Raw genomic sequence first — 14,065 nt, forward strand, 5'->3', positions numbered from 1 at the left:
CTAATGAAAACTCTTAGCGAACTCGTGTTTCGAGTCCCTTAAATATAAGTTGATTCTCCTCGAAAAAATAAAAGATTCTTATCGATCTACTAGGAAAGGAAGTTGCACACGAAAAGGAGTTTTACAGTGGCCATTCCGGCATTCCCACATTTCGGAAATCTATTTTAGAGACTGCAACTTTTTTTCATGATGGGCTCTCAAGGACCCAAATATACAAAATCTTGATATGGGCTCCCAAGAATCCGCATGTACAAAATCGTGATAAGGAGAGAGATACATTCATATCAAATGTCCAAATTACCCTTGTTTCGCTACTAAGAATTCATAATTTGTTTTAGTATAATTAGATTCTGGAAGAATAAAAGAGACACCCTTATTCATTAGAGATAAGTTACATATATTACATACGCTTAAGTCTCTATATATAGACTATAAGGTGAATTTTGGTCACGTCTATATAAGCTGCTTGGGCCCAAGACCCTACAAAACTCTCCCTTATGTAGTCCAATAATATTGTATTATATGTGGTGCTTCACATGTAGTACTTGGAATATAGTTTTTCAGATGTGGTTTTCTCATTGATGACCAATGAGTCTACGTCTATTGCCTCAATAAAACCTCGCTAGGAAAACCCAAGTATTGATATGCAATGATAGTATCACTACTACTAGTTGACTTGTACCGAAAATTATTGCGATTCAATCCTTGCTTTGTTGTGGTGATTCTGGCAGGGTTTCACTTGAAAAACTATCGAGTTTCATTTCTTTGCTTCTGGTATTTTTCAAAAATTATATCAATGCGATCTTCATGTCTTTATCATTTATCATGTAGTTGGTGTAGTTATGGTTGCCTCGCTAAAGCCTCGTCGAGTAACAAAAACCCTGTGAGAAAAACTAAACTCAATCTAAGGGGAAAAAGAGTACAACACAACTTCACATTTCAGAGTCAAATATGTCGACATCATATCCTTAGATCTTCCCCTGATGTCAGAATCTCCCATTGATTGGATGCATAGAAGTTTCCAAGAAGTTCCTTTGGTCATACATTTTCCAGAACTGAATATAAGAAATGACTTAGTAAATAAGTTAGTCATGCCTTCCCCTAATTACTTTTGTGGGAGAAGGGATTATTGTTGCTTCATAATCAACAACTTTTGGATTACACTTCTGTAAACATTCTAATTTATTTCTTTGCATAGATAAAACAAACTCATATTAACGGTTCATTTTAAGTACATGATTGCATTCCTTATATCATCACAATAACGTTGCGTCGGGGATGAGTTACATTGTTAACACCAAGGATGAAATATTTAATCGAGTACATTATGCTAATTAGTACAACAAGGCATCTATAAGGAATGCATGTATTTTGACGAAATGGTCATTTACTTACATTCGAACCTCAACTGATCATGGCAGTGCTAGCATATGATGCATGTTTTTATTAAACTGGGTGGAAACTTTAAACATACGCAAAATGGTGGAAAAATATACCACAAGCTCGATTTTCGATCGAGCTTTTCCTAAATTTCCATTTGAAATTCAAATTTTAGGCATCTTGTAAAATCTCGTATTTAATTAAAGAGTACAAACCATGTCTTATCATCGACATGGCTAGTTACAATTCCAATCCAGGAAAAAAAAAAATGAGTACGCAGTGCATAATATCTTACTTGTTTATCCCTTCACAATTAAATAGTCACTTATAAGCGTATACCAAATCCGCTTGATTGTTTCAATCCTCAAGTGAGCCCTTCACTCTAATTTCAAACGCACTCCATGGTTTAGAGTATTTTGATTTCGGAAACAAAAGGCTATCATGCACTTTTGTAAACCTATTTATTCCTTAATCATTGTAGAGATATGTAATAACCACATAAATGTACTGCATTTCAAGCCCCTTTGGACCTACCAAGCTAACTAAGTAACACAACACTATAATGTTCATTACAACATGGTAAACAGTTCCAGGGATTTGTAAGATACCTCGCGCCACAATGCAATTGTTTATATTTTAAGACTTCATTCTCAATGCGCTTTGTGACAAACAATCATGTATATCCCATAGGCTTTACACTTGGTGGATCAGCATTACCACACGAAACACCTGTATACTTGTCAATGAATCAAGTTCTACCTGGATTGTGTAGGCCAATATGCTCTTTGTTGAATTAAACTATAAGAAGAATGGTTCAATCTCATCGTGCTCTATTTACTTAAGCAAATGTATAGAAAAATAATAATCATTAATATAGTCGCACGATCTTTCTGTTGACTCGTGTGTGTTCTCATAATCCTTTAAGGAATTCAATGTTCTCTTGAACCATTAAACTTCAGAGCGTCCTCCAATATGATTCATCGACATAATCAAAGATAATATAATGAGATGATTTAATTAATGATACAAATTAGGTTGTTCCTTGTTCACCTACTCCCTTTCTAGGTGAGCATTGATCGAACCTGGTGGTCTCTCCATTTTCCTTTTTCAAATAAACTTCCACCAATTGTAGTTTAAACACCTTAGTCTATGGTGTACCCCTTATTGAGGATTTACAGCCTCGCAGGCACATTTGCAGCAGGTATGTGTGATCTTGTCACTTCAACGATATCAGTGCACATTCTGAAAATCGATAATTTTTTTTTACTTTACAATTACATTTATGGATCACAAGAATCAATTTGAGATAAAAAAGGGAACACACCACGATAATTCATTTAATTCCCTTGGAAATATCATTTTATATATATTCCTTTAACGACGGGAAGACTGTCTCATCAAGTGACAACCCAAGAGATCTCCAAAGGTTTCAAAATGCAGATAACTTTTGGGAATCCATATCCAACAAAACTACTTAATCATTTTGATGACCTATTACAACACGTTGTGGAGTCGCAATGACACATATATAGTACAACCAAAAATGCGTAAGAACACAAATGTCGGGTGTTGATACATGAAAAATAACCACACTTTAGCAGAGTTAGGAAGTCCCCAAAGAGAGGTTAAGCCAATGGGGGTGAAATGGGTACTTGGGGACTACGTCCCAAGTCCACATCGATATGTCTATGGAGTAGAAAGGATAAGAGAGGAATTAAAGGTAAATTAGAGGTTATATTAGGGAGAATGGCTAAAGTGTGAATAAGAGAGAGTTTCAAAGACATGTGGCATGATGTCATGAAAAGGGTGAAACTTTGGGATAGTCTATAAAAGGAGGAAGGTAATATAACGAAAAGGGATTCTCTCTTTGACTATTCTATGAAAAGGTGTTGTCATTGTTGTGACTTAGACGTGTATCCCTAATAGAAGATTTACCTTTCAAAATTTTGCGACCACATCGGGAGGCCCGTCTCTTGTCCAACATGACACACCTAGAAAACACCAGCGCAGGCGCGTTGGGTAACCAGCTGATCAATCAGTCAGTCGATCTCGATAACTTAACTGTGGAAGATGCACATGAAGATGGTCAAACTAGTAAGAAGTTTAGTCAAAAATCCGATTGTACAAGGAACGCCGGTAGGAAGGATGGAAGTCGCGCGTAAAATGAACGAATAACATATGGTTGAGGACACCCTTCAGCGTCGCTTACCTTACAGGATATGCAGAGAGAATTAGAAAACCACACCCGAAGGCAGCAAGAATTAAGGAATTAATCTCATAAAGCAGAAGCAGAACATAACATTTTTAAAGAAGTAGTTAAGAGCGATGAAAAGGGGGAAGACGCGACTCCAGTTATGACGCAAGAAGCGATATCAAAGTATCTAGAGATGAATTATCGCGTGGTGAAACAAGATAATTGTGATTTCATGAACAACATATAATCCACCGAGGTCTCTTAGTACCAATACCTGAAGGATTATACATCACCAAAATTCAAGGTATACAACGGACAAGGGAACGCGCGTGAACGCCTCAACCAATTCCTATCAACAATGAATAATCACACGTCCAACGGGAAATTGTGCCCGAAGGAGTTCCCAAACTCGTTTACAGATACATCGTTCACTTGGTATTATAATTTGAAACCAGGGAGCATAGACTCATGGGTATCCATGTCTACCCTTTTCCTTAGGAAATTTTATTCAGCCAAGTGGAAGGTCACGATGATATACTTGAGTAAATGCAACCAACGTATGGGAGAGGAAATAGGAAAAAAATATTACTTGATTCTGACACTTTGTGCTCGATTTTCACGAGGATACCCACGTTTAAAAGAAACCTAGTCAACTTCCTATTCCAAACCTTCGTTGAGATGGAAGAAGCAACAACAAAAATTGTTGATTGCATGGATTAGACTTGACATAATCCAGTCAATACAGCGTCGATACAACCTCGTAATACACGACGCAAGCAATGGCCAAAACGACTGGAAAGCACCTCTTCCCCAATCATACAACGGAGGACGAGAAGAGGTAAAAGGGTCTAGATCCGACGGGAGCAAGTTTTCTTCATACCAAGCAGCCGAGAACATATCGTAGGGCTAATCGAGCAGCGGGTAGCAAATAATGAAATCGAACTGTCGCGGAAGCACCTTAGATACTTATTTATATATATATATGGGTACGTGAAAATCATGTCTTTTTTTTTTTGCTACGAAACACACTATACATTAACAAACCAGAAAATTACAGATATTGTTCAGGTTTACATTCTTAACAAGAGAAACCAGAAAAGAAGGAACAGAAAACCAAAGACTCTTAAGACTATTTTTCCTACCCCGACGTGCAAGCCGATCATCTAGGAGATTATTCAAACGCTTAAGGTGCACTACTTTAGAAGACACTGAAGAAGAAAATAAACTCCTACATTGATTTAAAAGATCACCAGATCTCCAATCAACATTAAGACCGATGCCATTAACAAACTGCACTAGCTGAAGACAATCACTGACGAAAAAGACATTGGAGAGATTCATCTCTTCTGCCCAAGAGATGGCCAACATAACAGCAGCAGCTTCAACACCTACTGCTTCAGAAATCAATCCAAAATCAGAGCGCACACTAGTTATATTTCCTGCAATGTCACACCAAATAACACCCAAACCCATGTTAAAACTTTTGAAAGAACCATCAACAAACATAAAATGCTCCACATGAGCTCTAGGAATCTTTACATTCCAAGTAAAAACAAGATTATGAGTCTGCGGAAAGATATAAGTGTTAATCATTCTTTTCGTATCCAAAATGGTCTTGTTCAGATCAATAAAGGCATCACTGAAAGTCACATTACACCTTAATTTCCAAATACACCAAAGCACTATGGCACCAACACTGGGCCAAGAGACAATAAAGGGAGAAACACCCATAGCAGAGTCGTGCCAAACCAGAAAATAATCATCAATCCAATCCAAATCAATAGAAATCATATGTTGCAGAGATACTCTAGACCATATTTGTTTCGCAATGGAGAAATTAATAAACAGATGCATAACAGTTTCCTCATGATTATGACACAACGGACAACTGACATCAACAGCAGAATTATACTCATGAATCAAAGAGTTAACTGGTAGCATGTAAGCGAAAATTTTTCACAAAGAGAACTTAATTTTAGGCAAACAGTCAACTCCCCAAACTTTCCTCCAAAAAGCATCATCATCTGAGGAAGCAATATCATTCTTATAAACACAATAAGCAGATTTAATTGTAAACTTTCCATTCCTAGTATGCATCCACATTAAGACATCATTCTGGTATAAATTTAATCTAATTGTCTTAATCTAGTAACTTCATCAGGTGAGAACAGATCCGTTAAAAGGGTAACATTCCAACAACCATTCTGAGAATCAATAAGTTCATTTACATAAGTATAACTAATATTAGAAGGATCACCTGGAACAGGAGGAGAAGAGTATCCAGGAATCCAATTATCCTGCCAAATCCTAGTAGAAGCCCCATTATTAATATTCACCACAGAGTCAGCTTTTAAAACTTTTATCCCTTTCACTATGCCTTTCCAAATCCAGGAAGAAGTATTTGCCGCCTTATCAATTTCTAGAAAATTTTGATTAGGAAAGTACTTATCTTTCAAACAAATGGAGAGTAAACTATTGGGATTATTTATAATACGCCAGCCAAGATTACAGATAAAAACTCTATTAGTAACATAAGAGTTTTTAATACCCAATCCACCATTAAGTTTAGACTTACCTAAATCTTCCCAAGATCTAAAATAAGCAGCCCTCTTTGGATTCTTTTTAGACCACCAAAATATCCTCTGAATAGAATCTAACTTTGAAGTAACTGTTTTCCGAAGGGGGAAACATGCCATATGATAGACAACTAAGCTAGACAAGATATGCTTGGTTACCACTGTTCTTCCAGCTTGGTTTTTTTGAAGAACCCAATCTAGCATACAAATTATCAATAAGAAATTTAAAGGAAGTGGTTTTATTCTTCCCTATAAAGAGGGCGGGGCCCAAGTATTTTTTAGTGCTACTGAAGTATTTCATCCTTAGAGTCCTAGCTAAGATTTTGATGTGTTTATGATGCATTTTCCCACTAGTAATAAAACCATATTTTTCTAAGTTGATCGCCTGCCCATAGGCTTTAGCAAAAACATTAATGATATTGAGAAGATTCTAGCATGAGAGACAGAAGCCTTAGCAAACAACATGCAATCGTCAGCGAAAAAAAGATGAGAAATAGAAGGACTATCCTTCTTAAACTTAAAACCTTGTATCAGCTTATCCTCTTCATCTTTGACGAGCATTCGAGACAAAACATCCATACACAGAATAAATATATAAGGTGAAAGACAATCCCCATGCCTAATACCACGAGTCGGATAAAAAGTATCACCAGGGGAACCATTCACCAATACTGAATACGACACAGTGCTAATACACTGAAAAATCATTTGACACCACTCTTCTGAGAAACCTAATTTCTTAAAGACAACAATAATAAAGGGTCATTCCAGCCTATCAAAAGCTTTAGAAAGGTCAATTTTTATTGCAATGTGACCATTAGTCGAATTTTTCTTTTTATTTTTAAAAGAATGCAAGATTTCATGAGTGATGACAACATTGTCATGGATCTGCCGGTTAGCTACAAAAGCTGACTGAAAAGGCGAGACCAAAGAGTCCATTAACAACTTCAAGTGATTAGTCAAAATTTTCGAAATAGTTTTATAGATTGTGTTCGATAAACTTATGGGCCTAATGTCATGAGGAGAAGAAGCATTCTTGATCTTGGGGATTAAAGAAATAAAAGAAAAATTAATTTGTTTCAAAAGGAATCTATTAGTGAAGAAACTCTGAGCATGAGAAATTACTTCAGATTGAACTATCTCCCAATTATTCTGAAAAAAAAACCCGCCTGAAACCAACTCCAAGAAGCTAAATTATTTACCGTGTCTCTAATTTCCTGTTCAGAAGGAATGGCAATCAAATAAGTATTATCTTCATCAGAAATTCGAGTTTCAACAAACCTAAGGACTTTCTCAATATCATTATTACCATGATTAGAAGAAGTGTAAATTTTCTTAAAATGCTTTGAAAGAAATTGAACAACTTGAACTCTGCTTTCTAACCAGTTACCCTGCTCACCCCTAATCGTATGAATGGTATTGTACATGTTCCTAAGTTTAAATGAGTTATGGAAAAAACTAGTGTTCCTATCATACTGAGTAAAATAATCTATCCTAGATTTCTGCTGATAAAAGTTATGTTCAATTTCATACCAATAGTCCAAATGTTTAAAATAATTCAAAATATACTCTCAAATCTGAGGCGAGTATGGCAACATCTGAAGTTTTTCTAATTCAGTATTAAGTCTACCGATAGTAGTTTTGATATGACCAAAGGAGTTAACATTCCAATTACTCAAATCAAATTTCACATTCTTAAGCTTATTAACCACAACAAAAGTAGGAGAACCATTAAATCGCTTATTCCAAGAAAAATATAAGATTTCCTTGAACTCAGGGTTCAGCTGCCAACACTTGAAGAACTTAAAAGGGATATAAACATTTCTCTCATAATGAAAACATTTAACCAGGACTGGACAGTGATCAGAGTATATTCTTCCTAGATTAGTGACTCTAGTTTGAGGAAGGACAGTGACCTATTTATCATTCATGAAAGACCTATATAACTTTTCAAAAATTAATTCCTTCGGATTTTTAAATCTTCTATTGCACCAAGTACAAGGATTACCATAGGAAAAAAATTCATTCATATTCAGACTTAATAGCTTATCTCTAACAAAATTGGGTGCAAAAGAGCTATTAGGATTACCTCCTTGTTTTTCCGAAGAATGCAAAATGAAATTAAAATCACCTAGTAAAATCCAAGGATTGTTGTTGTTATCATTCATATCACTAAGAAAATTCCACTGATTTTTGATGCCGGATAAATTTAGAGAACCATAAATGAAGGTAACCACACAATCTTGATGACAGGCGAAACATCACACAAAATATGAACCATATTCAAAGAAAAACTTAAGACTTCAATATTCGATTTTTCAAAATATGAACAACAGGAATAATTACCCAAGAATCAAAGGGAAGATGATGCGTGTATTTTCTAACAGTGTCAGCATCAACCATAGTTTCAAGCAAGCATATACTATCGAACTTAAACTTTCTAAAAAGGGATAATAAATGACTCCATTTCTTATCAGATCAACACCCATTAATGTTCCAACTTAAAAAATTCATGATGAAAAACAGACAAGTAAAACAGAATCATAACCAGACATAATGGCAAAGAAAAGAAATAGAACAAAAAGCAAGCGAAAAGTTATCAAATAACTAGAAAGACACTTAAGCTATAAAGTAAAACGACGAGTATTAGAGATACTTACATGGTCATGAGCATTAGAGGCATCTGCTGCCATAGGGTCTTCATCCAACATCATAAGGTCAATCTCCCTCTCAAATTCTTCATCAGAGACCTCTGGTTCAGGCGGGAGAGCAGATAGAGGCATAGGCTCAAGGATAACAGCTTCATTATCACCCATATTAGACCCAAAAAGACCATTCTCACTCAAGTTGTCATTGTCAGGCATAAAAGAACCAAAGGAAGCAGAGGCGAAACTTAATTCCGAAGAAGCATTAAAAGTAAAACCCGAAGAACAACCCAATGGAGACACAATAGTCTGAGAGCAGGAAGAACATGAAGAGGACCAAAATATATTCCCATTAATAGTACCTATCGAGGAAGAATCTCCAACAGACCCCACATTAAAAGACACATCAATAGGCGGAGTAAAAGGAGGCACGGTAGACACAGGTGGCCAATGAGGTGTAGGCATGAAAGCAAAAGGATTAGTTTCAAACTCAGTCCTCGGCCTCTTGCCTTTTCTATCAAAAGGAGACAAGATGAGAAGCTCGGGCAAAAGATTAGGACGAGAAGAAGAAGTCACATTGCTAGTCGGTTCTCTAATTATTAATGGAGCGGTCGAAGGCCTTGCACAAGCAAAAGATAGAGAGGAGAAAGCTGAGCTTCTATTACCTAATGCCCGAGAAGGTTGAAGACTTATAGAAAAAGAAGTGGGCTTTGAGTCAGAACTAGAAACAACATCTGTAGCAGAAGTATGAGAAGCTCTGATATTTTCTGAGCCCACACCAGTTACAGCAATATGAGTAGCTCTAGCAGTAGGAGATGGCAGAGCTCTGACGAAGATTTGTGCTTGTATTTGTCGACATCTAGCTTCATCATGAAGTAGAACAAAACAACGCTTGCAAGCACGGAAAGGAAGACGAGGATAAAAGGCAGACATATAAAAAGTCTTCCTAGGAGTATTAATAACAACCTTCCTAGTCAAAGGTGAGTTGAGAGGAACCATCAACTTAACTTCAAACCTGTTACCAACAACAGATTCAGCATTGACAAAGAGACAAATCTGGTCCATGACTTCTCTATACCTTCCTTTGTTAACCAGATCATAAGGAATAGTAACTTGCACTGGCATAAGTGTTTTCTCCCATACCAGATCAAAAATATCCTCCAGCTTTTTCAAAGGCTGAACTGCAAAAAGCTGACCAAATACTAAGGTAGGCCGAGCAGAGAAAGCAATATCCCTATCCTGACTACTCTTAAACATGACTTCCAAAAGATTAGAATAAGGCATTCCTTGCATAAAGGGTTTTGCAAGCTTAAAATCGGCAGAGTTAATCGGCCAGATTATATTAAGGTTGTGCTTCACAGAAGTTTTGTAGTAGCTTCTAGTATTATCACAAAGCAGAGCAGCAAAAAGATGAGGAAATTCTTCAACATCTTCATCTAAATCTAAAACTTTAACTTGTTCAACAACAAATGCCATTTCATTAAGAGAAAGTGATAACTATGAAGAGATAACTATGAAGATAATCAGAAAGATAAAAACTGCATAATCAAAAAATTGAGGGACTAAGGTATAAGTATATAGGTTATTAGAGACATTGCATTAATATTCTGCATTAAGACACTGTCTTGGAAATGGAAGATGAAAGACCTGTCATTATGATAACCATCACGCCCAACATGAATTAACAACTGATAACAGGATGTGAAGAGACTGCAATGAATATTCACAGTATACTGAGAATCAAAGAACAACTAAATTGGATAACCAAAATTTCCAAGTGTAAGCATTCATCTGAGGAAACCACCCTTACTCAGTGAGAATTAGTGTCCATATTAAAAAAATTTAATAAAAAATTATCTCTAAGTGGAAGAATATTCATTTCACAGCTTTTGATGAAGAGAAACAGAACTTTAGATAACCACAAGTAATTGCAGTGAAAAATAGCAGAGAGAATAACTTCATAAATTCCAAAACTTCTCACGAATACCATCATTAAGAAAAGACTACACCATGCAAAAGCAGATTTAACTCACAGCAGCAAGAGAGAGAGTTTAAAGAGCTTCAATGGCTTAAAGATAAAAGATTCTTCATTACTCTATAAGATACATATACTAATCCCAATAGTAATAGTATCTCAAAATCCCCCAAAACCTTGAATGATAAATCTTCAATACTAGCAAACCCTAACAGAAAAGGAACTCAAAAAACAAAAGCCAGAGACTTGTTTTAATCCCTACAAGAGTAGGATCTCAGTACCCCCAAATCCTTGAGAGAAATAGCTATAGTATAATCCAATCCATAGCAAGATAGGTTCTCAAATTCCAAAGCCAATAATGAAAAACTACAGTGCATAAAGGAATAAAGCCTAAACAAAATACTTCGAAATAAACCCCAAATTACGAGCCCCATCACTGCCCATATCTCTAAAGAAATCGAACCTTATGATGTTATTCAGAAAACCCTATGACTGTACCTCCATTAGCTCATGACCTAATAAAAAGAACAAAGAGAAAAATCGTGAAAAGCAACTGAGTTGCAGAGATTAGAAAGAACAATAATAGAATCAATTAATAAATTATTTGCATCAAGGATTAAACGAGATTAAAAGAGAAAGAAATTAGAGAAACCAAAAAATTTCTAATTGAAAAATTAGGTCAAAATAACGAGATAGGGAACCTAAATCATAGATCGAGAAGGAACCAAGTAACAAAACTAAAAGGTCAACAATTATCAGTAGTTCATAAAATCAAAGGATTTAATTGAAATAGAGTTTCAGAAATATCAGAGATTGAGGAAGAAATCGAAGTTGACTTTGTCAACGTCGCGAGAAAAATCTCCTTGACTTTTCTTTTGATTTCAGTTTGTTGTGCCATTAGCGAGAAAATCATGTCACTTCTTAGAGAGTCCACAGTGGGAGAGTAAACCCAAATATTTGGTCTTTTGAACAGACGTAGTGGAACGTACTATCGATCAAATTTTGATCAACGACTAAAACCCAGAGTATATTTGGTCTGGGACCAAGACCAAACCCAAATATAGTCGAGCGTTGGTATACTTCACGCCCCACCACCAGGTGGACATATAGTGCACGTCCCACATCAGGCGGACGTATATTCCACGCCCCACATCAGGCGTTGGTATAGTCTACGCTCCACATGGGGCGTACGCAAAGTCTACGCCCCATTTTTTTTTTATTATTATTTTGTATGGGACGGGCATTATACCCCGCCCCATTCTTTGTTTTCAAAACCATTTTAGTGGGGCGGGCTTTATACCTCCGCCCCACTTCTTTCATTTTTTTTTTTTTTTAGGATCTACCCAATCAGGCGTTGGTATAGTCTACGCCCCACACCAGGCGAACGTATAACGTACGTCTGACCAAATTTAGTCTTTCCACCGTAGCGTCACACATCATACTAAACCCGAAATTTGACCTCTTTTTTCCTCTTTGGTTTTTGGTTATACTCGCACCACTGCAGTTGCTCTTAGGAGAATAAGACGAGTCGCAGAAGTAGACTTGTGAACCCAAGGCATGAACGGATATCAATCAACGTGCTAAAGGGTACTTGGTACATAAATATTTCACTATGGGACCTTGATAAGTTTTTGAGTATCTTTTATCGGCAGCGATTCCAATTTCACTTGATTCCAACTGTGTCGGCATGATGTCACTGAGGAACGGAGGCAATCACTTGAGTGATACAACCATCCCAGACTTATAATTAAGTTATACTTTTCTGTTTTACATTGAAAATAGGCAGAGGATGAAAAATTTCAAATATTTTAGGAAACAACTTGACTTTGGTGTTAATGATAAAGAAAAGAAACGAAAAAGTGTTCTGATCAAAATTTGGTAAGAGGGAGCAAACTTGAAAACGTGAAATTAAGTATTACAAAAGAAAAAAAGAAATAGAATGTGTAAGAAATATTGCACTGGAAATAAAGATAATACAAGTACTATTACGTGCTATTCTCTTCCTTTCCCAAAGACCTAAAACTCTTTGTACAAAAAAAAAAAATTCAATTATCACCATGGGTAGTTAATGAGAAAATAAAAAGTCAATTATCACAACAAAAAATTAGGAAAAAAATATTATCACCATGAAAAATTAAGGAAAATTCTAGTTCTCACAGGAAGGGATTAATCTTTTGCGATAACTCTGTGAAAATTGTGATTATCATGGCATATTGAAATATCAATGTTCACAACTTAGTGATAACTGTAATTTTCATCGGTATGTTTTGTGTATAGTTGCACTAAACGAAATTCCTAATGATCACTTTAATTAATTCAATTGTAAACAACAATCAATAATAAAGAATCAAATATTAACAGGATTGTCATTACTCTATCACTAGGATTACTATGGCAGTGTCGTGGATGTGTTGAATCCACTGGGAAACACTTTGATCTCGATCAATTTTCCATATCTTTGAAATATAGAAGAAAAGCAATTGAAAAACAGCTCCATAAAGAGTATAGGAAAGAGCAATTGAACGAAATTTACTTCTTAATTAAGAGTATACGAAGTAATGAGGAAGAGAAATAATTGACGAGAGTTAAATGAGTCGGGATGCCCTAACTAACCACGAATCACGCGTGGGAGAAAAAAAGTGATAGCACGGTCTTTAAATTTCCTAATTAATGGGAATAACTTTAACTAGCCGAAAATTAAGGAAATAATCTTAGCTGCGAAAAATACGGATCTTTTTTTCTTAAAATATTTATATTTGTTGTAGGACTTACAACTCATAGGTGTGGGGCGCAAAATAGATGACTTTTGGTTTTCCCATCTCCATATATATACATGTATTACATCATGTAACCTAATAACTCTAATCAATGAAAATCTTTCTTTCTGTCTACCTCTTCCTTTTTCCCTAGTATTCTACTGCAAAACGTTATCGAGCACGAGCTCTACCCTGCGGCAATGGATTTTGATTTTTTTTTCTCTTTTAGATTGCTATTAAATACACTGCGTTGGATTCAATGGAATCGTCATCGTCAAATCAGATAAGTTGAATCAATTTTTTTTCTTCTAATGAAATAAGTTTGATCTATTTTCTTTTCCCTTTGTTTTTGATTTCGGCATATCTATTAGGTATGTTGGAGTATTTTAAATGATTGTTTGTAATCAGAAATTAGTTTGATACTATTATTTTGGTTTTGGTACTATGAATATATTAATTAATCAGGGATTATTTTGATTGATCTTAATTTAAATCTTAATTTAATTCGTTTGATTAATCCCGTCCGTAGTTTGGGAGTT

At 35.6% G+C, this 14,065-nt stretch overlaps 1 protein-coding gene across 1 annotated transcript; it reads right to left on the reverse strand.

The window, feature by feature from the left end:
* Positions 1 to 5,700: 5,700 nt before the first annotated feature.
* Positions 5,701 to 6,270, reverse strand: LOC113272985 (uncharacterized mitochondrial protein AtMg00310-like). Its single transcript, XM_026522763.1, has one exon. It carries the CDS (start codon positions 6,268 to 6,270, stop codon positions 5,701 to 5,703), a length of 570 nt encoding a protein of 189 aa, XP_026378548.1.
* Positions 6,271 to 14,065: the final 7,795 nt, after the last annotated feature.

Source organism: Papaver somniferum, chromosome 4, assembly GCF_003573695.1.
Source record: "Papaver somniferum cultivar HN1 chromosome 4, ASM357369v1, whole genome shotgun sequence".
NCBI classification, from domain to species: Eukaryota; Viridiplantae; Streptophyta; class Magnoliopsida; order Ranunculales; family Papaveraceae; genus Papaver; species Papaver somniferum.

Bases quoted from the DNA above. Each gene is read 5' to 3' on its own strand.
- LOC113272985 (XM_026522763.1), bottom strand. From the start codon at position 6,270: ATGGCATGTTTCCCCCTTCGGAAAACAGTTACTTCAAAGTTAGATTCT.